At 36.8% G+C, this 26,605-nt stretch overlaps 2 protein-coding genes across 8 annotated transcripts; both read left to right on the forward strand.

The window, feature by feature from the left end:
* The first annotated feature begins 10,466 nt into the window (after positions 1–10,466).
* Positions 10,467–12,439, forward strand: LOC125475656 (protein HEADING DATE 3A-like). Of its 6 annotated transcripts, XM_048580639.1 has the most exons (6): positions 10,467–10,725; positions 10,847–10,908; positions 11,012–11,035; positions 11,121–11,161; positions 11,704–11,860; positions 11,974–12,142. In XM_048580639.1, the coding sequence occupies exons 1-6, from the start codon at positions 10,528–10,530 to the stop codon at positions 11,993–11,995; spliced, it is 504 nt and encodes a 167-aa protein (XP_048436596.1). In that variant the 5' UTR covers positions 10,467–10,527; the 3' UTR covers positions 11,996–12,142. The 6 variants fall into 6 exon arrangements, with proteins under 6 accessions (XP_048436596.1, XP_048436597.1, XP_048436598.1 ...); XM_048580640.1 differs by lacking the exon at positions 11,012–11,035 and having other exon boundaries at positions 10,470–10,725; XM_048580641.1 differs by lacking the exon at positions 11,974–12,142 and having other exon boundaries at positions 10,470–10,725; positions 11,711–11,853.
* An 8,245-nt stretch (positions 12,440–20,684) lies between these two features.
* Positions 20,685–24,588, forward strand: LOC125475654 (phosphoglycolate phosphatase 1A, chloroplastic-like). 2 transcript variants are annotated; one of them, XM_048580636.1, is made up of 11 exons: positions 20,686–21,021; positions 21,341–21,408; positions 21,626–21,718; positions 21,805–21,876; positions 22,235–22,306; positions 22,462–22,521; positions 22,678–22,730; positions 23,137–23,234; positions 23,737–23,836; positions 24,071–24,174; positions 24,265–24,588. In XM_048580636.1, the coding sequence occupies exons 1-11, from the start codon at positions 20,757–20,759 to the stop codon at positions 24,369–24,371; spliced, it is 1,092 nt and encodes a 363-aa protein (XP_048436593.1). In that variant the 5' UTR covers positions 20,686–20,756; the 3' UTR covers positions 24,372–24,588. The 2 variants fall into 2 exon arrangements, with proteins under 2 accessions (XP_048436594.1, XP_048436593.1); XM_048580637.1 differs by lacking the exons at positions 23,737–23,836; positions 24,071–24,174; positions 24,265–24,588 and adding an exon at positions 23,336–23,707 and having other exon boundaries at positions 20,685–21,021; positions 23,137–23,253.
* The last annotated feature ends 2,017 nt before the right edge of the window (positions 24,589–26,605 follow it).

A 26,605-nucleotide genomic window follows, 5' to 3' on the forward strand; every position in this document is an offset into this window, starting at 1 on the left:
GTAGTTTTTAAATATAAGTTGTAGTTTTTAACTTTTTAAATTTAAGTTGTTGTTGGATTTGAATTTAAGTTGTTGTAGTTTTTAAATTTAAATAATAAATTATGTTTGACCCTTTGATCTTCGGTTGAAGACAGTTTTTTGTGACAAGGCTAAAACGAGCCCTCTGGCCCTCAAAGATATTAATCTTTTAATGAACAGTACAATGCCATGTTTGCTTTCGTCTCCAACCGAGGGTCAAAGGGCCAGAGGGCTCGTTTTAGCCCTGTCACAAAAAACCATCTCCAACCGAGGGCCAAAAGGTTAAAGTATGAAATGTGAATAATTGAAATAAAATGAGGTAAGACATGCTGAAATGGTGAAAAAATATGTGAGAAATGGTGTAGGAAAAAATTAGAAATTAAAAAAAAAAAAAAAAAAGGCTGGATGTTAAGAAAAAAACAAAAAAAACTGGCTGACACAAAAAATTGAAGGCCCTAAAGTGGGCTGAAATAACAAAAACACAAAAAGGGAACCAGGCTGGGCAAGTGAAAAGAAAAAAAATGAAAAAAAAAAAAATCAAAGTGGGCTGGCTGGCTAGCTGAAGATGGCTAGCCCTCTGGCCTAGCCCTCAGTTGGAGACGGTTTTCGAGCTATTTTTAGCCCTCTGGATCATTCGTTTGGAGATGGCCTTAGTGTTGATAAATCTGCCTAACAAGGTAGATGGCACTGGTGACCGAGACTAGTGATGACAAGATGACTAACAAAGAAGGAGTCGTGGGAAAATTAGGATTAGGTTTTGATGTCCATGCATTTTATTTAAGGAAAACTAATGAAAATGGCTTGAAAACTTTGAGTTTTAATTGTAAGGACAAAATAAAGGGTAAAATGAATAGTACTAGGTTTGACTTTTTAGTGTAAAAATATGGTTTTTCGTTAAAGTGAACAGTACCGTCATTAAAACTCTCTTTTATTTAACTAATTTCTAGATATCTCTATATTTTGATTAGATGGTTGTACATGTGACATTTTGTTTAGTCCGGTCAATTGTTTATGATGAGGTTTACATCCTTGTTGAGCTGCGGTTTCCCTCATCCCTTTATAGGTGTTGAAGGTCTCACTGGAGTGAAAAGTGAAAAACTACCTCTGTATAATATTGTGCATAATATTTTGTAATTACGGTGTTGTTTGTTTGATGAATAAGGCCTCACCACTTCTTTAATTTCACATTTATTTTGCGGAGTGTAGGAACATAATGTTCCTTTGGGAAAGTTAATTCTAAGAGATACTTTGATATTATTTTCAGTCACATTTTGATTTTGGTTATAAATTATTAATTAGAATTGAGATGTGATTCACTTCCCAACATGAAATTTGAGTATTTTTTTTCAACGTGACAAACAATGATTATGTTTTTGTTTTTGTTCAATTAGATTATACCGGTTACGATGATCAAGACCTTATCATAAAATTAGAATTGAGATGTACTTCGCTTCCCAACATAAAAATCGAGTTTTTTTATTTTATTTTTTTGTTCTGGTGTAACAAAATATGATTATGTTTTTGTTTTTTCAATGAGATGATATCAGTTATGATGATCAAGACCTGATCATTACATCTCATATATAATAATTACTAATTATATATGATATTTTCATTAGCAGTGCACACCACGATTGCAATGCACTGGCAAGTCATAGAAGGTGTTATTCTGGAGAAGGGCGATGGACCGGTGGCCGTGGCTGTATGAAAAGAATATTTAATTGGCAAGGTTAAAAAGTGCGTTTGAATGGATGGACTGATAGGAGGAGGGGGGGACCTGTGTGGTGGTTTGGGTTACACCACCACACACCCTCACAGATGCCACAGAAGCGAATAATTTCCATATCGGGAAGGTTGGTGACCAATGCATTATTTATCTGGAGAAATAAAAGTAAGTGATGGGAAGCAAATTAGTTGATTCTGTATCCCCTTGGCTCTGGCTCTCTTCCTTTTTGTTGTTTGGATACGCACTCTTTGTCCAGCTTGCTTTTGCTTCTCACCTCATCTCATGTCTATCTTATTCTCCTTTTTCTATAAAATAGTATCTAATTTTCGTTTTCGGTTGGAATGAATGATCCCTTTCCTTCGTGACTTCAATTTCATCCATTAGCTAGCTAGCTCTTACTTATTAGTCACTTTCCCACTGAAGAATTCCATCCTTTCTCTCTCTCTCTTTCTTTGAGTAGTGAATCTTTTCTTTCTCTTTCTTTGTGTAGTGAGTCAGTTGCCCCACACCCATCCTCTCTCTTTCTTGCCCAAAAGGTAACAAGCACACACCAAAAGATCAATCTGTTCTATATTCGTATTAGAGCAGATGGTAACCATTAACCGTTTTACGTCCTCATTACGTATCATTAACAGTAAAAGAAAAGTTGACGAGGGCATGCAACTGCTGGTTAAGTGATGAAGACGCAACTAGCTAGCTAGGGTGGGCCTTCCATGGACCAAACAAACAAGCATGTATCGTGGGGTGTAGTGTGGGGATGGGGATCTTAAGAATCTATACATTTTAATCATTTATCGTATATCGTGCGGTTAGTTTTCATCATATATTATTTGTATTTATTTTTAAATAAAAAAAATTTAAATAATTTTTTATTATATGATACATGATGATTGATGAATGATTAAAATGTAAAAATTCTTAAAATTTTTATAATTTGAATTCAAATGAAAACCAATTTTGTACTGTGCTAGTTGAAGTTAACGAGGACAGGCAAAGTGTGATGATGAGTAGATAGTGTTTTAAGTGCATGGTTGGTTAGTAGCGCGCAGCAGGCATAGTACACTCATCACTCACGTACGAGTCATGATTTATCTACTCTGGTCGTAATTACACCGACTGTAAGTAGTGCATATATACATTAATACATAGTGATTTTCTGTCCTTTGCTGTTGAGTTTGAGCATATATATCTTGTCAATGGCTAGCCAATGATGTAATCCATTACCATTTACATGTATGAGAAATTAGGATGCCTGCTGGCATTTGGATTCTTTTCCCCTCCTCTTTTTATACCCTTTTATCTTCTCCTTTTGTATTTTCTATTTTATCTTCTTTATTATAAAAAATTAATATAAAATATTAACGTAGTGTCACATTCCGGCCTGGGGCGGATCACTTCCCGGGCCCGCTCCACCACCGTAGCACGATATTGTCCGATTTGGGCTTACCATTCCCTCACGGTTTTGTTTTTGGAACTCACGAGCAACTTCTCAGTGGGTCACCCATCATGGGATTACTCTAGCCCTCTTCTCGCTTAACTTCGGAGTTCCGACGGAACCCGAAGCCAATGAGCTCCCAAAAGGCCTCGTGCTAGATAGAGATGAGAATATACATATAAGGATCACTCCCCTGGACGATGTGGGATGTCATAATCCACCCCCCTTAGGGGCCCGACGTCCTTGTTGGCACACTCGCGACCAGGGTTAGGCTCTGATACCAAATTGTCACATCCCAACCCGGGCAGGGCCACATCCCGGGCCCGACTCTACCGTAGCACGATATTGTCTGCTTTGGGCTTACCATTCCCTCACGGTTTTGTTTTTGGGAACTCACGAGCAACTTCCCAGTGGGTCACCCATCATGGGATTGATCTAGCCCTCTTCTCGCTTAACTTCGGAGTTTCTACGGAACCCGAAGCCAGTGAGCTCCCAAAAGGCCTCGTGCTAGGTAGAGATGAGAATATACATATAAGGATCACTCCCCTGGACGATGTGGGATGTCATACGTAGCTTAATCGTGATTGTTCAAATAAGAGATAAAAAAAAGAGGAAAGAATCATACTCCTACTTGCTGGTAATAGCATCTCTACTGATGTCGTCAATTCAATTGAGTAGGCAAATCCCTCATGATGAGTTACGTAAGCAAAAACTAACTCTAATAATATAAGCAATTGAGTTTACAAATTTTGCATCTCTCCCAAAGTAGACGCCTACAATACCATGGCCAAATGCCTCTCATCTCTTTTTATAGTAAAATATTCTACATGGAAGAAGATGTCAAAATTAAAAGCTAAAAGTAAATGTTATAAATGAAAAAAGAAAGAAATATAATTTTGCTAACTTGGTTGGCTTAATCCATTTGAGTGTCAAACTTTTTTTATGAGACAATTAGGTAAGGAACAATGGTTCGTAACCAACTTTTGATTGCTTACACCATTGAAGATGTTGTAAGCGGCATGACTAGCTCTAGAGGTAGCGCGCTGGGCACATAATAAAAGACAATTTGATCGTCCAGTGTCCTATATGGTGTTTGGAAATCCCTTCCTAATGTCGACATGCGTAAATGACAATGCGATTAATTGAGTTCGTTTAGTTCATCATATTCACACATACCCGGTTCACTCTGCAGTCTCTCTCTACACATGTTTGAATCAACTAGATTCCTTAAGAAATCGATGACTGCATTTCCTATGCTATACAAACCTCACAAGCCAATAAAACATTGATGCTTTCTAGTTTGTATTTTAATCACATTTGACTTATTCAACTCCAATGCATGCACCGATTTAGGAGCAAATATGTGATTATCTCATTTCTCAAATAGCACTTATCAACATATATATTGGATCAATTTAAGAAGGGAGTTTTAACGAAAGTCCGGTACTGTTCATTTTAACGAAAAATCGAATTTTTACATTAAAAAGTCAAATCTGATACTATTCACTTTATCCTTTATTTTATATTTATCGTTAAAACTCAAAGTTTTCAAACCATTTTATTAGTTTTTCTATTTAAGAATCATTATTTCGTCTCATATATATATATATATAGAGAGAGAGAGAGAGAGAGAGAGAGAGAGAGAGAGAGAGAGAGAGAACCCCAAGCACTTCCGTCTTGAAGATGGTTTAAAATAAATTACAAGTCCAGTTTTAAATTTTACACAAAATTTTGAATCAGCTAGACTAATATTAGTAATTTGCTTTCAGTAGGGTTGTAGCTTATTTGTAGAAGAATGCTTTTATGCAACTATAAATTCTTTATTTCTGATATATATACATATATATACTTTATCATTATCTTTAGTGTGTATGGATAAGAAGTTTTAACATAGAAAATATAAAGTAATATTTTTTTTTTAATTAAACAACGATGTCAAATTCAAGTCTACATTTCTTTCATGAAAAGACATTGTTGAAAATACATTAATAAAATTAAAAGTACAATAAATTAGGGGAGATAATAAGTGTTGAAAATGAATCCACATTAATGAGATAATGTACTTTGTATTATGATACTTGGGTGCATAAGATAATATTCTCGGCATATTGAAAAATCTTTTACTTACATAAATTTATAAGTAAGTTAATTTACTCATTATATTGTTTAGTGGTTTTATGGTAGAATCTCAATTTCTTCAAGAAACCTAACCTAATACAATCTAAAGTCTAAAGTAATAATGCAAAACTTTCCCTCTATATACTTGACTAAATAAGCTGTTGTTAGTAATGAGTTGAGATTTTTTAATAGTTCTTGTTTGTTTTAGTGTATATACATATATGTATCTGGAAATTAAATGGTAACTTTATAGAATTTTCTTTCTTTTGGAGGGACAGAGAAGATTTTGACAAGGTGGACGATGATGAGGGAGCTTTGGACCGACAACGCATAAACTGATCAAATGGGAATAAAAACTGGTGGTCCTACTTGACTTTAGGGTGGATGAAAGAGGAAGGGCATATCTCCAATGGCCAATGGCCAATCCCCGTGTTTTGGTATTAGAGGAATTTAGTAAGAATCAAAAGAATATAATAAAAATATCAAGAGAGCAAAAGGCAAAAAGAAAAGAGCGATTGATATATGGCTGGAGCAGAATCTTTCATTGAGTGCCCAGAAACAAAAGCTAACTGGGAAAATAGCAATATAACATGCAATGCAACAGAATATAAATAGTCAATAGGCCTCATGATTTTGATCACCAAATTCTCAATATCTAAAGTCACAGCTTAGAGCAGTTCCACCGGAGGTGGACTTGCTCAGCACCTAGTCCAAAACACAGCCTGGCACCCTGTCCAAAAGTTCCAGCTCGCAAAACAGCTTGGCACCCAGCCCAAGCCAGGCAGCAGGCCAGCCCATTTCGGACAGACCCAAAAGCCGGTCCAAAAGGCTGGCGCGTGCACAACACTCGCGACTGGGCGCGAGTAGGAGACCGCGTTGCAGGCGGCGGGGCCCGCGTCTGAGGCCAACTTGGCTTCGAACAGCTGAGGGCTACGTGGCCCTCCTCAGAGTCGTTGGATTTCCAACGGCTAGTTTTTGTAGGCCGTTGGATTTCCAACGGTAAAAAATTTTTAAATTTGACTTTTAAAATGGACCGTCCGATCACAGATCAACGGTCCACGTTTTTTTCACCAAAAATAAAATTTAAAAAAAAAAAAAGGCCCAACGGTCAGAATTTTGACCGTTGGCCACGTGGCTCTGGTTGGCTGTTGGATTTGATTATTTTTCAAATCCAACGGTCCAAATTAATTACAACATTAAATTTTATTAAAAATTAATTAAAAATTGTGAAATTTTTTTAAAAAATACAGAAAAATTTTAAAAAATTAATTTTATTTTTCTATAAATACCTAACCCTCATCTTCCACCTTACACCACATTTCAATATTTTCTACACTTTCTACACTTTCTACATTTGAATATTTTGTACACTTTGAGAGAAAAAAATGACTTCGTGGAAGCTCATTGAAGATGTTACGTTGTGTGAATGTTGGGTTCACACTACTCAGGACCCGATTATGGGTAATGAGATGGATAAGCGAGAAATATGGAGTAAAATTACGAAATCGTTTTGCGATGTACATGGAAAAGATGCCAGATCTAGTCAAGGTCGTTGGAAAAAACTTAACGCATCCTTTACTTGTTGGAAAAACGCCATCTCTCATGCTTCTGGTAATCTGCGTAGTGGGACAAGTTTAGCGGATCAGGTAACAATATTTTTATTTATTTATATGCATTCCACCCACATCAATATTTTAATTTATTTAATTTCTTATGTAATTTCTATGTAATTTCTTATGTAATTTATATGCATTCCACGCCCATCAATATTTTAATTTATTTATTTGTGTTACACCCACATCAATATTTTAATTTATTTAATTTCTTATGTAATTTGTATGCATTCCACGCCCATCAATATTTTAATTTATTTATTTGTGTTACACCCGTATTTTTTAATACTATCTTATCCCACATTTTTATAGACACTACAAGCACAAACATTCTACAATGCAAAGAACCGTAACAAATCATTCAACAAATGGGAATGTTGGCAAATTGTCAAAGATTGCCCTAGATACAAAATTGTGGCAACCGGTCCAGAAGTTGTCATGCACGGTATGGGTCTACACAGTTCGCCAGAATCAGACACAGCCGAACAAGAAGCCAACACATTTGAAGACACGGAAGGGACGCCTAAAGAAGTGCCAGAGACCCAACCGACTCGTCAGTCCCTCAGGCCTCAAGGTAAAAAGGCATCAAAGAAAAAAGGAAGTTCTTCCAAAAATGACTACACTAAATATATGGAGGAACTTGCTCGTCAAGGTGAACTGAACATGGCATGGGAAAAGGCTAGAGATGAGGAAAAAGCTACTACTATGACAACAATAATAGCAGCTACTGAGGCTCGTGATGTGGCGGCTGAGAGACAAAGAGAAATAGTTAATCGAGAGAACGAGATGATTAGAGAAGCACTTCATCGAGAGAATGAGATGCTTAGAGAAGAAATGATGGCTCAAATAGATCGTGACACTATGAACAAGTCTCTAGTAGGACTGTCTTCGAATTCAAAATATTTTTGGACATCAAGAGATGTCGTGCGAAGGAGGCGTGCAAGAGATGCCGAAACAAGTCAAGGGGGTTCCAGCTACAGAAATCCTAGCAACCAAGATCCTAGCACCACATATCCTAACTCCATAGACTTTGTATAATTTCGTATTTATTTGTACTACTTTATTTAATTTGTTATGTAATTTCTTAACATTTTTAGAACTTTATTTAATTTCTTATGTAATTTCTTATTTATTGTTAGAACTTTATTTAATTTCTTATGTAATTTTTGTACTTTATTTAAATATTTGAATAAGATTGCATAAACTCACCAAATAAACATTTAAAAAAAAAACACCAAATAAAATTACATAACCTCACGATATAAACTTAAAAAAAAAAAACACACTAAATAAGATTACTTAAAAAACAATACACTTTATTCTTTAACCACAAGCCTTATTTTAATTATCTTCGCCTTCGTGCAATCCCCACTGATGGTCAATCAAGTCATTCTAGCGGGTTATGTGCCAGTATGGCTCTTGCAATGAAGTGTACCGCTGAACGATCAATTCATTGTAACGTCCATCCCGTTCCAACGGCTCGTGTTGCACGGGATCTTCGGTCCGGTCATGAGCATAGTAGATTTGTGTTCTTGAGTTGTTCATCGGATCCGGCTCGTATTCATCGACGGCATCATAATCATACTCGTCTTCAACAATCATGTTATGGAGAATAATACACGTCATCATGATGGATCGAAGAGCCTCGACATCAAACATTCTAGTTGCAGCCCTGACAATGGCCCAACGAGCTTGCAGGATACCAAAACAACGCTCGACATCCTTCCTACACCCTTCTTGACAATTTGCGAAGTGTTTCTCTTTTTCACTCTGCGGATGTGGCACTGTTTTGACAAATGTTGATCACCTTGGGTAAATACCATCTGCAAGGTAGTATGGTCCCTCGTATTTATTACCATTAACCCAATATGTGCATCTCGGCTCATTTCCTTGTAGCAGTTCGTCAAACACTGGAGATTGGGCAAGGACATTTAGGTCATTCTGAGCTCCTGGAACACCAAAAAAAGCATGCCAAATCCATGTATCAAAAGAAGCCACCACTTCCAAAATGATGTTTTTGGCTCCTTTTCTGTCGCCATAAGCTCCTTGCCATGCACTTGGACAGTTTTTCCATGTCCAGTGCATGCAGTTGATGCTTCCAATCATGCCGGGGAAGCCTCGCATCTCACCCTTCCTTAGAAGCATTCGCATGTCCCTTAGCGTGGGTTTCCGAAGGTACTCATTGGTGTAGAGGGCTTCAATTGCAGAGCAAAACCGCATCAGAGACTCCAGAACTGTTGTTTTTCCCATCCTTGCGATCTCATCCACTTGATCTGCAGATGCTCCATATGCAAGCATTCGCAAGGCAGCCATAATTTTTTGCTCAGGAAAAAGACCTAGAACATGAAAAACATCATCTTTTTGCACAAATTATGGATCATGGTTGCAAACATCACTCATGCTTTTATCGAACAAACTTCGTTGCATTCTAAAACGACGTCTAAAAACATGATCAAGGAGAACGCTGTTGGGAATAAAATAATCTTCCAAGATATCTTTACCTCGTATTTCCCTTCTTCTATCGATGTTTGCCGCACGTCTGGGTTTGGCTATCTGACCCACAGCTTCCATGACATGGCGGGAATGTGAGGCCCTCCGCCTTCTATGGTGATCATCCTCATCCTCCTCCATTGCGAAGGCCTCATCTCCACCTCCACCTTGGTCAAGATTGACCAATTCTTCCTGTTGTGCCAACAACCTTTTCTACTACTCTTGCAACTGTTTATACGCTCTCCTTGAAGAAGACATTGTAAGAACTCAAGATTTGAAAACGATAAAGAAGAATTCTGAGCTAAAAAAAAGGATTGAGTTTAGTGTGAGGATGGATGTAGGGATGTAGGGTTTATATGGACAAAAAAAGAGAAGATGAGGTTCTGGACAATGCCACGTGGCACTACGTGATTAGTTGAAGATCTTATTGAAATCTTGGCTAAATTATTGTAAACAGAAAGTGACATGTGGCGTGTCGGGATTGGTTGAAAATCTTATTAGAAATCTATCTACAAAATAGTACGTTCGGATAATGACACGTGGCGTGACAAGATTGGTTAAAAATCTTATCGAAATCTTGCCTAAATTATTGTAAACAGGAAGTGACACGTGGGTTGTCGGGATTGGTTGAAAATCTTAGCGGAAATCTATTCACAAAATAGTACGTTCGGATAATGACACGTGGCGTGACGAGATTGGTTAAAAATCCTATCCGAAATTAAAACTATTTTATTTATTTATTATTTTATAAAAAAATTATTTAATATTTTAAATGGACTGGGTGCCAGCGCATTTTGTAGAGGTGGAGATCGTTTGTGCCAGCGCATTTTTAGACTGGGTGCTAGCATATTTTTTTTGGGGTGGAGATGCTTTGGCCTATTACTGTTCATTAGGGTCTATTACTGTTCACTGAAGTGGATAAATGGGCTGAGTGCTGGCGCAAAGTCTTTAGAGGTGGAGTTGCTCTTACTTGGATGCTTTGAGTTTTAGCTACATATACATACACACATTGATCTGGCCGGATAGCTAGTAGTACCAAATATTTTTAAATATATATATATATATATATATATATATATATATATATATATCTCTGTCTCTCTGTCTCTCTCTCCAAAAGAAAGAAAATGCCTAGGGATAGGGACCCCCTTGTTGTTGGACGAGTGGTTGGTGATGTTTTAGACCCCTTCACAAGGTCTGTTTCTCTAAGGGTGACCTACGGTACTAAGGAGGTTAACAATGGTTGTGAGCTCAAACCTTCTCAAGTTGTCCAACAACCTAGAGTTGATATTGGTGGCGACGATCTCAGGACTTTCTACACTCTGGTAAGTTTCCATCTTCCATCCATCCATAACATCCATCACACACACACACACACACATACAGAATTGAGAAGATATGAAATTAACATGCACGGGTTTCATTAATTAACTCCATTAATTGCAGGTCATGGTGGATCCTGATGCACCCAGCCCAAGTGACCCCAACCTAAAGGAATATTTGCATTGGTGTGTATTCTGTAGCGCTCTCTCTCTCTCTCTCTCTCTCTCTCTCTCTCTCTGCACGGGGATATGTATATATTTTCTTAGCTTAACTCACTTCTTAATACAGTACGAAGAGTAATTTGCCAGCGAGGTTTCAACTTCTCCTTTATGCGTTTATCTTTCAAGAGTGGGGAAGGAGTGTAGTACTGATACTTCTGGTTGCACGAATGTTTCAGGTTGGTTACCGATATACCAGCAACAACTGCGGCAAGCTTCGGTTAGTTGTCTCTACTGCATCTTCAGATCAGCTTTGAAATTTGACTATATATGGTTCTTTCTTATTTATGTTTATTTTAGAGCAATCTACTGTAATTATACTTTTTATTTCTAACCATTATTTTTGTTGTATTGTTAACAATAAACAAGCCCACATATCTTAATCATAAACCCTGTATCATGTTAAGAATTAATCACACATTGATTTGATGAAGGACGTTGCATGAACTTATATATAAGTTGGGTTACTCCTCGTATTGTCAATTGGTTTTACAGTGCAACCTCAACTTTCTTTATAGTATCAGAATAGGTTGTTCCACGTGTGAAGCTAAACGGTCACATGTGCTCCACATTACCCCGTTATGTTGTTCACATGTTAAGCTTGAAAAATTTGTCACATGTGAGGGGCGTGTTGAGAATGAATCACACATTGATATAGAAGAAAGAACATTACATGGATTTATAAGTAAATTAGTCTACTCCCCATTGCCAAAGATATTATTCTAAACCCTAAACCCTAAATTCACTTTGACCACGTCCAAGTATGCAGGAACAACTTAAATAAATCTCATATCAAAAAGAGTGGCAAAAGACACATGATGAGGAGGAAAATTGGGCATTTTTTTTTCAGTCGCAAATGTCCGTTTGGGCCTATAAGCTCTATGGTAAAGGTCTTTTCCGGAGAAGGCTTTGTTATTAGGTAGGATCTCCCAGGGTAATAATTTTACCCAAACGCTAATTGTCTGCCATGAAGGAACCCTTATATTCAAGCATGAACACTGATAATGAAACCCATATATATTGATCATGCAGGGCAAGAGATAGTGTGTTATGAAAGTCCACGGCCAACAGTGGGGATTCATCGCTTTGTTTTGGTGGTGTTTCGCCAATTGGGTAGGCAAACAGTGTACGCTCCGGGATGGCGCCAGAACTTCAATACCAGAGACTTCGCCGAGCTTTATAATCTTGGATTACCGGTGTCTGTCGTCTATTTTAACTGCCAAAGGGAGAGCGGCTCCGGTGGAAGGAGAAGATAACTTTGATAATAAGTACGGGTATATAATCTATAGATCATGTTGTCGAAATTAAACGATAATATATGTAGTCCGAAAAAATAATGATTATATATACTACTACTACTACAACTATAGTAATCAATAAAAATAATTTAGCGTAGCTGGTTGGGGATATTACTAGCTTAGCTAGTCCATCGATGTGTAAGCACAGCTGGTATAGCATTTCGACATGCTTGTTTGACAATACATACTTTTCTTTCCAAGAACTGCAACAACTAGCTATCAACGTGCTTATGTGGCTTGAACTAAAAGCTGGTTATTTAAGTAAATAATAAAGTGCTCGTCTTCTTCACTCCAAGGGATGAATTGTTCTAAATACAAATGAGAAATTAGGTTCTCATCCTTATTTTTTATACTCCATTGATTAAGACCTTATTCTTTTTCAATTTTGAATCAAGGTCCTTAGGTTTTAATAACGTCATTAATTATTTCAATAATAAATATTTACATATCAAGATAATTAAATTTATTTATTTTCAATTAAATTGTATTTGTAAATATATTTATTTAGTGTTAGAAACGTTACATTTGATATATTTATATTTATGGGCTAAACTTTATATCATATATCTCTATTGTTAGTTTGTGTCCCTTTTTAATTTGCAACCTTTTTATTTTTTAAATTGTACTAATTTTCTTTCCAGTTTTAATTTATACCCTATATTAATTTCTTTTTGTGGCCGTATTTCTTAAACTTTATTTGTACTCATAATTTTTTAACATTTTATTTGTACACTAATGAACGGTCAAGGTTAAATTACATCAATATCTTATATTAGTTTTTTTTTATAGAAAGAGAAAGATAAAATAAAAAATATGAGAGGACAAGATAGAAAAAGTAGGGGAGAGAATCTTAATCCCTTGAAGTCAAGCTCCCTTGGGTAGCTTCAAACACTGTAAGGTGTGTGTCTTGGCCGCCTATCTCAAGCTCATCCCTGTTGCTTGCGCTCCAGGGTGGAGATTTTCTGGAGCTCTTGTAACTCAGGGTGGGTGAAGGTGGGGGATCGAGCGGCTAAGATCTGACGTCATTGTAAATGATGACTGCCAAGGGCCTGTTCGCAGCCAGGCCAGCCAGATTGTCCAAGAACAGTCCGAAGCTTGTACCGTCAAATGTTGCATGGTGGTTTGATATGCCCATCGCGAATCCACCACACTTAAATGTTGTCACCTGTTCAATTATTAGTTCAATCACACGAAAAAATTTCTGACAATTAAATCACTCTGATTATTTCACCCTCTGTGTGTGTGTGTGTGTGTTGGGGGTTTTGGGGGGGGGGGGGGGGGGGGGGGAGAGGATGGTGTGAGGGGTACATAGCTAGTAACTGCATATATCCATCTAGCTATATTAATTGATTAAACACCGTCTTTGGAAGGTAACATATAAGTCCAATCTAGTTGATTATATAGTAGCTATGCATGGTTTTGTTGTTTAGATGCACGCTGTTCCATTGGAGTGATATTAAGATATAAGTAAATATGATCCAAATAGTAATACTTCAGTAAAATTATATAAGAGTTTACACGTGGTCAATTTTATGCGAAATTCATGTTTAGGGCAGCACTATGCCGTAATTTTCGCATTAAATAATGGATCATGAGTCTCTATATTTACTACCCGTACATTTACATGCCTGTAGACAAATTTTAACTATTTAATTCACTTAATGGGATTAATTAACGTCATTTATAATGAATTTAGCGGTTAAGATTTTCGCATAAAGGAATAGGGTTTGCATGTCGGTACAACACTCGTGGGCGTAAGGCATCACTCTTTATAAGGAACGCGTATGTTGTACATCACTGTGACATCCTAATTTAAGTACACAACGCCATATAGTGGACGTCATGATAATAGTGAACATGTTCACATTTTTTACTTCAACCATCTTCTAAATTTTTCACTAATTACCTAAATTTGATAGTTTCATATTTGCATAACCATTTAATTGTACATTACTTTTGCTCAAAATTTTCTCCCATGTCAGCATCTCTAAAGGGGTAGGCAATTGTTTGAGGCAAAATTATACTTTTCTGGCTGATGTTACTTTTGCCTAGTTTATTTGCTTAATTAAGATGTCTACCTCCTTAACGAATAAAGCAAAATAGATGAGACAATTCTTAAAAAAATTAATGTATCTAATATAATTTTTATATTTATAAAGTATTAGTGAGTTATTAATTGGTATCTCTAACATTATCCCTCCCAAATTGCTCAACATTACTAATTGCCTGTTGGGAGAATAATCTACATTCGAGTCGATAGTTGTCACAATCAAGTTAACCAAAGGGATGGGAATGTGCCTGCCGACCTTTGCTCAGTACAAATGCAGGGCAGCTGTCCGTTGGCTTCAACTTTCCTATCCACTTTCATCAACTAATAATTAATCTTGCTGGCTCTTGACGATTATCACTTTTAAGAATCTTATGATCCACCCCAATTTTAAAAGGAAGTGTGCACTTACCCTTATATATCTCAGTATTAAGATGATCATGCTGTAATTCACAGGTCATTCATTGTGGATGACCACCTATCCCACTACCAATTCATTGTTCATCCCACCTTAATTTTGTCTAAAGCCTTGTCTATAAAATGGATGAGAAGAAGGAGAGCAAATATATACAGATAGACATACGGTTGGTAGAGGAAGAAAGAAGAAAGGAAGAAGAGAGGAGATAATAGAAAGAGTTATCTTTGTAATCTTATTATTCCAGATTATAATGAAAGCACCACTGCTGCCCCGATGACGTACTCCAATCACACTGACTTTAGAGGAATCTCGTAAATTTTGTGTCTTGTTTATTTATTCCACTGCACACACTGTCAGTTTTACAACAGATCAATAATTTTGATGTAGTAATTTGTTATTTGTGCATATATGTTGAAAATTTTCAAATCTAAAGAAGTTATTGGCCACAAGTATTGTGGGTGATGTGTCCTTTTAATCTCATTAACATATGATCCATCTTTTTGCATTTAAACATAATTTAATTTATCGCCGTTTAGTATTATGGTTTAATGATATATTTTTCTTTATTTGTAAGTAATTGATTTTAATGAGATTCACGAAGAAAACTCATCAATTCCAATCCTCACCAAGATGGTAGGATTAGAAGGGATAGTTTTATTCATGTTGAATCCTCTTCTAATTTCCTCTATATAAAAAAATCATTCATTTTTACCTTCAATACCTTAAAACTTGAGAGTTATCTATTCCCATATAATCCTACTTGCCAAACGAGATTTAAATATAGCCGATTGGATCAGAAATACATGGAAGATTGGGCCTAATAATAATGTTAACACAAGGTCCTTTATTGACCCATTAAATTAAAAGGCATTTGGAAAAGAGGTATTCATCAATTTACACCTTGAACTTGCAAGGATTGGCCAATTTTCCCCCTCAACTTTAATTTTGGCCAATTTCCTCCCTCAACTCTCATCAATTTACCCCTATAAAATTGAAAACAATTAAACCTAGCTAGGTTTAATTGTTTTCAATCTTCTTGTTTTCGTCGTATTTTGAACGGCTCAAATAATGTTGTTCTCCCTTTTTACTCCACTTACGTGGGATCAAATCTTCTGCACTCATTTTGCGTATGACTTTATAGCAACAAAGTTAAAAATGATTCATTTTGTTAACACGTGTCAATCAATGAGAGGCACACACAAAATAAATGCAAGAAATTTTGAACTCTGGACAACACCAAAGCAAAGAAACAAAATATTCACTCTCTTTCCACCCACTGCGACAACCGCCCAAACCTTCTTATTTTAGAACCACCAACGACACCCACCTTCACGAGACGCCAATGTGGTATTCCTTCTTCCTTCATAAAACAGCCCAATAGCTGCCAATCACCTGACACTCCATTGAGGAGAGCTGAAGGGCGTTGCCATATACTGCTTGTGTCAAGGAATGCTCTTTACCACCAACAAAAGGAACGATAGTCTAACTTAGAGTACTTTTGGACCATTCCGACTAGTTGGTGGACTTGACTGCTTTCTGGAACGGAGTTCAAGACAAGTGTGATTAAATGGCCTTAACCACATGTCGGTTACTAACACGGAATGAAGACTATGAAAGGTTGCATTCCAACCACTTGCAAATGAGCATTGTGCTTGAGGGGTTGTCGATGTGGAAACCAAGCGAATAACCCTGCTCGAACGTTACTTTTTCTTCGTGTGTCGATCACACAACGTAGAGTTAGCCTGCAACGTAGTTTACTAGTACAATTCATTTACTAAGATGCTTCTAATTCCTCCGGTCACCTCTTCTGGTCTTCATCATCTTGAAGATGATTCTAATTCCTCCTTGATTTTTTTGGCTTCGATCACTATTCAGAATATTGCCAGTATGGTATCGACTAAGCTAAATCGGCAGAACTACATCACCTGGCACATCTTGTTCACGCCTGTGTTGAAACGCTATAAGTTTTTTGGTCTTGTTAATGGAGATGATGTTTGTCCTTCTGTATGTCTCTCTGATTCTTCTGGATCTCGAATTCCTAATCCTGCTTATGAGATATGGTGCGAACATGATCAAATCCTAATGATCTGGATAAGTTCAACACTTGTAGAAGATCTTATTCCTCTGACGATTGGAATGGCTGATTCTCGATCTTTATGGCAATCTCTTGAATGTCGATTTTCTCGTGTTTCTCGCACGCATATCCACAGCCTTTGTGCTAAGATTCAGACGATTTAACAATGACTAATTTTCTGAATTCAATCAAAGATATTTCAGACAAATTAGCAGCTGCTGGTGAATCGATTTCTGATTTTGATCTCGTTGCTTCTACACTTGCTGGTTTACCTGATGATTATGAATCCTTTGTTGATTCAATTGAAACCAAAATTGAATCTGTTAACATTGATGAGCTTCACGGTATTCTTCAAGGAAATCTCTCTGCAAAAGCGCAAAACAAGATCCTCATCTTTTTCCTCTTTTGCGCCAATTTATGCTTACAATGCACAACAATGCTAATCCAATGGAGGCAATTTTCGTGGATGTTACCAAAATCAGAATCGTTACAATCAAAATCAAAATTTTGAAGCTAATTGCAACAACAACAACAATTCTGGAGGTGTTCTTAGACCTTTTCATTCATGCTCTAATTTTTCTGGCAATTCTTAGAGTAGTTCTTATCCTAGTAAATCCATTCCTTGCTAGCTATGCAATCAACACGAACATTCTGCTTTATCTTTTGAGCCGTCTTACATAATTTGCATCTCAACTTTCTCATAATTCTCTTATGGGAATGAATGTTATGGCTGGTTCTCAAATGATTGCTTCAAGTTATTGGCTCACTGACCGTGGTGCTACACATCATGTTATAGAAGATCCTACAGCTCTCAATTTTGTAATTCCCTACACCAGTACTGAGCAGTTATTCGTGGGTGATGGTAAAAGTCTGTGTATCTCTCACACTGAATCTACCTTAATTCGAATTTCTAATGCTGTGTTTAAATTGCATGCTGTATTACTTATGCCTCAAGCATCACATAATTTGCTCTAGGTTTATAAATTTGTATATGATAATTGGTGCTCCCTGACCTTTGATCCACTTGGATTTTACATAAAGGATCTAAGCACTTGGAAGATGCTATTCCAGGGCCCAGTGAATGAGGATTATATCCATTATACTGGAATGCTTCTAATGGTGTTTCTGGCCTTGTTATATCTCCACAAGCTTTGTTAATTGCTAAAGCTAATATTTATGTCTGGTATAAAAGGCTTGGACATCCTTCTAGTGCAATTCTTTCTAAAGTTTTAAATAAAGGTCAATTACCAGTTGGTACTTTGAATAAACAATCTATATGTTCTGAGTGTAAATTGGGGAAGGCCTCTAGATTACCATTTTTTGTTTTGCCTTGTATTTCCATTAGGCCATTTAATCTTGTTCATGCTGATGTATAGGGTCTTTATCCCACCTCATGTACTTGTTATAAATATGATCTCAGTTTGGTTGATGACTTCACCAAGTATAGTTGGCTTTATCCACTTCACTACAAATCTGATGTTGTGTGCTTAAGATATTTGTTCTTAAAGTTCAGAATCTATTTACAAGCAAACTTCAATGTTTAAGATATGATTCAGGGGGTGAATTCCTTACAAATGAGTTACAAACTTTTCTTAATACTTAAGGCATCACACATCAACTCAGTTGCCCTCACACCCCTGAACAAAAAGGGTGTAAAGAGAGAAAACAGAGACATGTAGTTGATATGGGTAGAACTTATTGTTTCAAAGTGGGTTGCCTTCTAAGTTTTGGGTAGATGTTTTTTAAACAGCTGTGTATATCCTCAACATATTACCTCCTCATTTTTCTCATATTAGTCATTAGGAATTATTGTTCAAAGCTTCCCTTAAGTATTATACTTTGAAATTTTTTGGTTCTGCATGCTTACCACATGCGAGGGAAATCGAATTCACCATTGATTTACTTCTAGGTACCAACCCTATCTCCTTAGCACCCTACCAAATGGCACCAGCGGAATTGAGAGAATTGAAGATTCAACTTCAGAAACTAGTGGATAAGGGCTACATCCAGCCCATCATGTCTCTTTAGGGTGCTCATGTGTTATTTGTTAGAAAGAAGGATGAGTCGATGAGACTTTGCATCGACTACAGACAACTTAATCGGGTGACAGTGAATAACCGTTATCCCCTGCCTCGGATTGATGATCTGTTTGACCAGTTGAAGGGTGCTCAAGTGTTTTCTAATATTAACCCTTGTTTGGGTTATCACCAACTACTGATCCGGGATGAAGATGTGTTGAAGACAACATTCCACACTAGGTATGGACACTATGAGTTCCGTGTCATGCCTTTTGGGTTAACAAATGCACTTGCAACATTCATGGATTTGATGAACATAGTTTTCAGACCGTATCTGGATCGGTTTGTGATTGTTTTCATTGATGACATCCTGATCTACTCCAAAAGTAATGTCGAGCACATGAAACATTTGAGGTTGGTGTTGGAGAGGTTGAGAAATCATTAGTTGTATGCAAAGTTTAGCAAGTTTTAGTTTTGGCTGAACTAGATCAGTTTCCTCGAACATATGGTCTCACCACCTTCCATTCGGCCGTTGTTAGAGTTTTCATGGAACTTATCAACGATTTTACCCCACAAAACCTTTTTATTTTGATTCATGCCAATGACACCATCTTTGCTAATAGAAACTCATGCCAATCATAAAGCAACATCTTTCTCAAAGGTCCGATTATGACCTCTAATATGCTCTTTTGCCATCTTGAAAAATTTGGAAATGGGAAGAACTGGTAGAAAGAAAAATTGGAAGAATTGTAGGTGAGCTTTGTGTGGATGTTTGAATAAATACATAGATATTTATAGAGTTTTTGGGTGAATTTTGAGTTAAATAATTATTTTAGTTGTTGGATTTAAATTTGGACCATTAGATTTAATTATATTTGATCTAAGCCGTTGGATTCAATAAATATATAAATATAAAACAAATTTTTTTTTGAATGTAGGTCATTGGTCCAACGCCCTGTTGATTGAAGCTGTTGGATCAAAAGAGCTGTTGACTCAGTTGGCGTAGGTGGGCGACATGCCCACGTGGGGGGAGGGGTCATGCCGGTCTTAGGCTTCACGCGTCTAGAGCGTGGATTGTGGGTGTCTGGCGCTTAAGCGCCCAATGTCGGTCACGCTGGTGGGGCCCAGACCAATTTATGGGCTAAACTTGGGCCGATTTCTGGTTTTTTATTTTTTTTAAGATTTAGGTTTTAGGTCTAAATTAAAACTTGGATTGAAATGGATTAAGGGGGAAATAGAAGGAGAATTTTAGGTTTTAAGCTATAGGTTGGAGTTGGCCTTAAACCTTGCAAATTCTATCACAAAGCCAGCCAAGTTTTTGGGTGTATAGAGAATTGTAAAAGAAGGACAGTTACTGTTCGTTGTTTTTTAGGATACGATCGAGTTACTGTTTACCCGTGACAGACAATATCACACGCAGCTTTTAAACTAGAATCACCGAAAGAAGCACTTGAGTATGAGTTGACTGAAACCTCCCTGTCCCTTTGTAGCTGGAATTTGACACCGCGACGAGACAAAGTAGCAGTTACCCAGTACCATTACCACGTCCACGTGATTTGACATTTTCGACGTGGACCCGACCCATAGGCCAATGAGACCCGCGGAAGGTTTATATTGGGCTAAAAGTAGTAATACTGGGCTGGTGGCCTGGAAAGATATTTGGGCGTTTTGTTATGGCAGGCCCTTGGCTGCAAGGGTGTGGATCATTTTTGAGCCCAAAGTGGAGATTGGAGAAGGGAAGAAAACTGAAAAATGTCATCCACTCCAGTATGATTGGATTACACAAGCCACCCAAAACCACCACGTGGCGACGAACAACCCCTTCCTTGCGTTTCCTTGCCTTTGAAAAGGAAGGGGAGAGGGAAAAAGGCTTATGCCTCGAGCGGCATACACCAAAGAAAAGGGAAGAAAAATATAAGGATATCTGGCAATAAAGAAAGAAGAAAAAGAAAAGAGAGAGATGCTGAGCAGAACAACAACAGTGATAGCTTCTGCTTCTGCTTCCGCGAAGAGTTCCCAATTGTTTGGGTTTGGGTCCTTTGGGATCAACAGCAACAACAGCAACAATCTCTTTTGCACTCGTTCTACTACTACTACTAGTACACGTAATCTCTCATGGAAGTCAAGGATGGAGGATAGCTTCACCACTCGGGCCTCCGCGCAGCCTCTCACGAATGCCGATGACCTCATTGACTCTGTAGAGACTTTCATCTTCGACTGCGATGGTCCACCTTCTTCAACTTGTTCATTTTCTTATGTTGTTGAATTGAATGTTCATCCAGTGATCTTCTTCTTTCTTTGTTTCATACTTGATTATTATTACATGAAATTCGCATTTGTACTGATTTGATTCCCTCCTAAGTCCTAACCATTTTGTCTGATTACCTTTTAAAAAGGAAAATTCAATTTGTTCAGCACCAAGTGTTGAGTTAGATTGCTAATTTGAGGGAAGGAACCACCGGACCAGGAATTTATTTGTGTCTTGGATGGTATTGGTATTGCACCATTTAACTGACCTTTCTACTCATCACCCAACAACTGCAGGTGTTATATGGAAAGGAGATAAGCTCATAGATGGTGTCCCCCAAACTCTGGATATGCTCCGGTCCAAGGTCTGTTTGTCGGCCAATGTAGTATTTGTAGTTATCTACACATTCATATCATGGGGCCAACAAAATCATTTTGCTTCACTGGTTTATATATCTTCAACTGTTTCCTTAGGTTTACTCTCGGATCCAAATGTAATGTAGCATGATACAGGTAGATAATTCTAAGAGGCAAGCATTGTTATGTGCCCTCAAACCACATGCATATTGTCTTTTCCTTCAGGGCAAAAGATTAGTTTTCGTCACCAACAACTCAACAAAGTCTAGGAAGCAGTATGGTAAAAAGTTTGAGACGCTTGGTCTGAATGTCAATGAGGTCAGTGTGACAATGCGCCACTTTTCTCTTCCTTGCTCACAGATTTCAGCAAGTCATTAATTCTAACCACACTAGAACAATTTCAGGAGGAAATTTTTGCATCGTCTTTTGCTGCCGCTGCCTATTTAAAGTCCATTAATTTCCCAAAAGATAAAAAGGTAACCTCCGTGCCTGGTTGGTAAAAATATAAGTGAATATCTTGTTTCTATTCATTTGCATAAAAGTGGAGTTTTTGTGAAGGGGAATGGTTTGCAACTTTGCATCATATGGCATGTGATCTTCTTCATTGTTATTTCTGTTAAAATCATGTATAATGCTTTCCAATATTATTTCATCTAATATTTTATTTGCACGTAGCCACAGTATTATATGAAGGGTATATGTTATTGACATGTAAGAAATTGTGACTTAATGTATTTCCACGTTACTGGCACCTCATGATTAACACTACATATAGCTAGCGCATTCTAATCATGATTATTGATGATAATAGACTGATGATTCGGCGTTTTATAGGTCTATGTGATTGGTGAGGAAGGCATCTTGAAGGAGCTTGAGCTTGCTGGATATCAGTACCTTGGTGGACCAGTAAGTATGAGTTAGAAACTGCATAAGTTTCAATACATTGCAAATTTTCTATTCTCACTGAAATAAAATGATCTGTTATTCATGTGAGAGATAGAATGCTCCTGTTATAACACTTATAATGCGTGGTATTTTATAGTGCCGACCTTTTCTTACAGGAGGATGGTGGGAAGAAAATAGAGCTGAAACCTGGATATCTGATGGAGCATGATGAGAGTGTATACTTCTGTCCTTTCTTGCATCATAGAACTGAGTTTATTGTTGGGTTTTTGTAGATGAAAATACAAGTGGAACTTTCTCCCAAAAGATTTAAAGCTTTTGCATTTCTTTTTGGAACTTAATATTGGAAATTCTATTTGTTCATTGTCTTCTAGGTTGGAGCTGTTGTGGTTGGATTTGATCGAAATTTCAACTACTACAAAATTCAGTAAGTTCTGTTCATTGTTGTGTATGTCAATGCGTTTGTGTTGAAGATACTGCAAGTTTTTATATTTTATTTTTGGTTACAAGGGACTGTACTTTCTTTGTTATTAAAATGGGAAGAATCATTGCTGCTTCTAGTACCCTCTTTTTTAGATTCATTTTCTCCCCCACATAGTTGCCGGAAGTTCATCGTCTTCTTTTCCTTTGGAATGTATTTGTATTTGGGTCTATATGCAAATATTGTTCTACAGTCTTACAGAGTGTTAAATGGAAGGTAACATACAAGGTACTTTACCCCTTTACCAAATGCCAAATCATCTTAACATAACGGCCTTATTATCTATGCACTTGTTACATGTTTTGCATTTGATCTTCTGTTTCTGTTAACATCGACGTTTATGTAATGGTAGGTATGGGACACTCTGTATACGCGAAAACCCTGGATGTTTTTTCATTGCTACGAATCGTGATGCTGTCACTCATCTTACAGATGCTCAGGAATGGGCAGGTTCATTTCTTTCTTCTCCTTGTTGCACTCTGTGTTTTAATTACATTATTCTCAAATGTGCTGTTATGCTGCAAAAAATTTAATGTTTTTCTAAATGGATTTTGTGTAAAATTCAAAAGTCATTTGTTAGGGGTAGCGGTTTTTGCACTCCTTGCACTCGTTCAATTGTTTTTATGCTTTGATCTCCTTGTTCCCATTCAATTATCAAAGCACAAAAATAAGGTAGAGGAGATACGAGTGTGAAAATTTCCACCAGTTAGTAGATCTTAGTAATAAAGCTCATTGGAATCTTTGAACTTGTGTATCTTCTGAATGTTGAATCAGATTATCCATGCTTCATTTACTGAATGCATGGGTTAGTATTCCATATCACTTGATTATATGAGACCTAAACTTCAAAGTTTACTAGGAAACCTTTGAATTTATGGACCTAAAAGTACCTGGCCGAATGTGTTGTTGTTACTGAATTGGTGGAGCTACTATAATTTATACTATACTGCAGGTGGTGGTTCAATGGTTGGTGCTATCAGTGGATCTACTCAACGCGAGCCATTGGTTGTGGGAAAACCCTCAACATTTATGATGGACTACTTAGCAAACGAGTAAGTCAAATGCCTTATTTCTTGTTATTTATTTAATTTTTTATCTAATGTAATATAAGTGCTGTTGATCCTGAGCAAAAGGACCATATTATGATAAGAAGTCTTATGCTACAAAACAACAAGGCCATCTATCAATCTGCACATCATATGGTGTGATGCAGATAATGCGCTTTAGATTTGCCATGTAGTCTTTATTGGTTTAGCATTTAACATATTGGAGTTGATCAATGACAGATTTGGTATCCTGAAGTCACAGATCTGCATGGTTGGGGACAGGTTAGATACTGATATTCTGTTTGGACAAAATGGTGGTTGCAAAACTCTTCTGGTTCTCTCAGGTAACCAAATTCTGCATTACTTGGGCCAAATTTTTACTTCATTTTGGATTGTATTTAGCTAAGGAAGGCTTTTTCCATTGTGTGTGATAGGCGTCACCACCTTACCGGTGCTTCAGAATCCCGACAACTCCATACAACCAGATTTTTACACAAACAAGATTTCAGACTTTTTGTCTCTCAAGGCAGCAACTGTATGATTATGTTACCCCTAAAGCCAATCTTGTGCTCATCTGTCATTATTTGGCTTTACCAGTCATAACTTCCATATCAATAATGTCCATGTAAATTTTATTTTCCAACCGGATATAGGTTTCAGATATCTATGAATTTGTGAAATTTGTTGTAGTGGAACTCACAATATATGTGTGTATGTATATAGATAGATAGCTAGATATATAAGTTTCCTTGTATCCATTATCCTGCGTATTCTTGGCAGCCAAATCAGCGCATAGCTGCAGGATGCAGTATCCGTATCTCGTGTTCTCGGACATGCTAAGGGAGAGTCTAATTTGTCTGAGTAGTGAAATTGAATGCTGTCTATTTGTTAGGGAAACTGAGACAAAGAACATGCATTAGAGACTTAGAGTTGGGGGTGGTTGGTTTTGAAGAACTCGGCGGAGAACAAAAGCTTGCTTCAAGGTGACGAAAGTTTCAAATCATGAATTTATGCTAACCAAATGACAAAGACCTCTCTACTTATGTCATGACAAAGGGCATAAGTGAATGTGTGTGCAATATCTATTTGTGAGGAATTCAATTTCCTTTTATATTTGTATGTACACGTTTGTGAAAAATAGTTTATTTTTCATCAATAACACTAATAATATCACAGCTTTGTATCAAATTTGCTGCCAGGGTTAGCAGAGAAAGAGAGCTGGTAGACTTCATTTTTTTGGTTGGGAATATGACACTATTAGAAAAGTAACAAAAGATGATGCGCAATGGATAGCCAAAGTAGTTACTATATGTCCAATCACATAAACAAAAGATGGTTCATAAAAGTTTACCATTACTATAAGATAAAATGAACAATTTGAATGAGAAGAACTCCTTCATGTTTATCGTGGATAAAATTTATGGTTGATAAATTGGTTAACTTGATTGTAGAGAGATTAAATTCATACACCTCAAATTACTTTTTTCATATATTTTTATTTTTTTAATATTTTTTTGATATCTGCACAGCACTACCACTTGATATATATATATATATATATATATATAATATATATATATATATATATCTATATTATCAAGTGGTAGTGCTGTGCAGATATCAAAAAAATATTAAAAAAATAAAAATATATGAAAAAAGTAATTTGAGGTGTATGAATTTAATCTCTCTACAATCAAGTTAACCAATTTATCAACCATAAATTTTATCCACGATAAACATGAAGGAGTTCTTCTCATTCAAATTGTTCATTTCTTATAGTAATGGTAAACTTTTATGAACCATCTTTTGTTTATGTGATTGGACATAGTAACTACTTTGGCTATCCATTGCGCATCATCTTTTGTTACTTTTCTAATAGTGTCATATTCCCAACCAAAAAATGAAGTCTACCAGCTCTCTTTCTCTGCTAACCCTGGCAGCAAATTTGATACAAAGCTGTGATATTATTAGTGTTATTGATGAAAAATAAACTATTTTTCACAAACGTGTACATACAAATATAAAAGGAAATTGAATTCCTCACAAATAGATATTGCACACACATTCACTTATGCCCTTTGTCATGACATAAGTAGAGAGGTCTTTGTCATTTGGTTAGCATAAATTCCTGATTTGAAACTTTCGTCACCTTGAAGCAAGCTTTTGTTCTCCGCCGAGTTCTTCAAAACCAACCACCCCCAACTCTAAGTCTCTAATGCAGGTTCTTTGTCTCAGTTTCCCTAACAATAGACAGCATTCAATTTCACTACTCAGACAAATTAGACTCTCCCTTAGCATGTCGAGAACACGAGATACGGATACTGCATCCTGCAGCTATGCGCTGATTTGGCTGCCAAGACTACGCAGGATAATGGATACAAGGAAACTTATATATCTAGCTATCTATCTATATACATACACACATATATTGTGAGTTCCACTACAACAAATTTCACAAATTCATAGATATCTGAAACCTATATCCGGTTGGAAAATAAAATTTACATGGACATTATTGATATGGAAGTTATGACTGGTAAAGCCAAATAATGACAGATGAGCACAAGATTGGCTTAGGGGTAACATAATCATACAGTTGCTGCCTTGAGAGAAAAAAGTCTGAAATCTTGTTTGTGTAAAAATCTGGTTGTATGGAGTTGTCGGGATTCTGAAGCACCGGTAAGGTGGTGACGCCTATCACACACAATGGAAAAAGCCTTCCTTAGCTAAATACAATCCAAAATGAAGTAAAAATTTGGCCCAAGTAATGCAGAA

This window comes from the organism of the source record quoted next, unplaced genomic scaffold (assembly GCF_019419815.1).
Source record: "Pyrus x bretschneideri cultivar Hongxiangsu unplaced genomic scaffold, Pyrus_bretschneideri_v1 Contig153, whole genome shotgun sequence".
Taxonomy (NCBI): domain Eukaryota; kingdom Viridiplantae; phylum Streptophyta; class Magnoliopsida; order Rosales; family Rosaceae; genus Pyrus; species Pyrus x bretschneideri.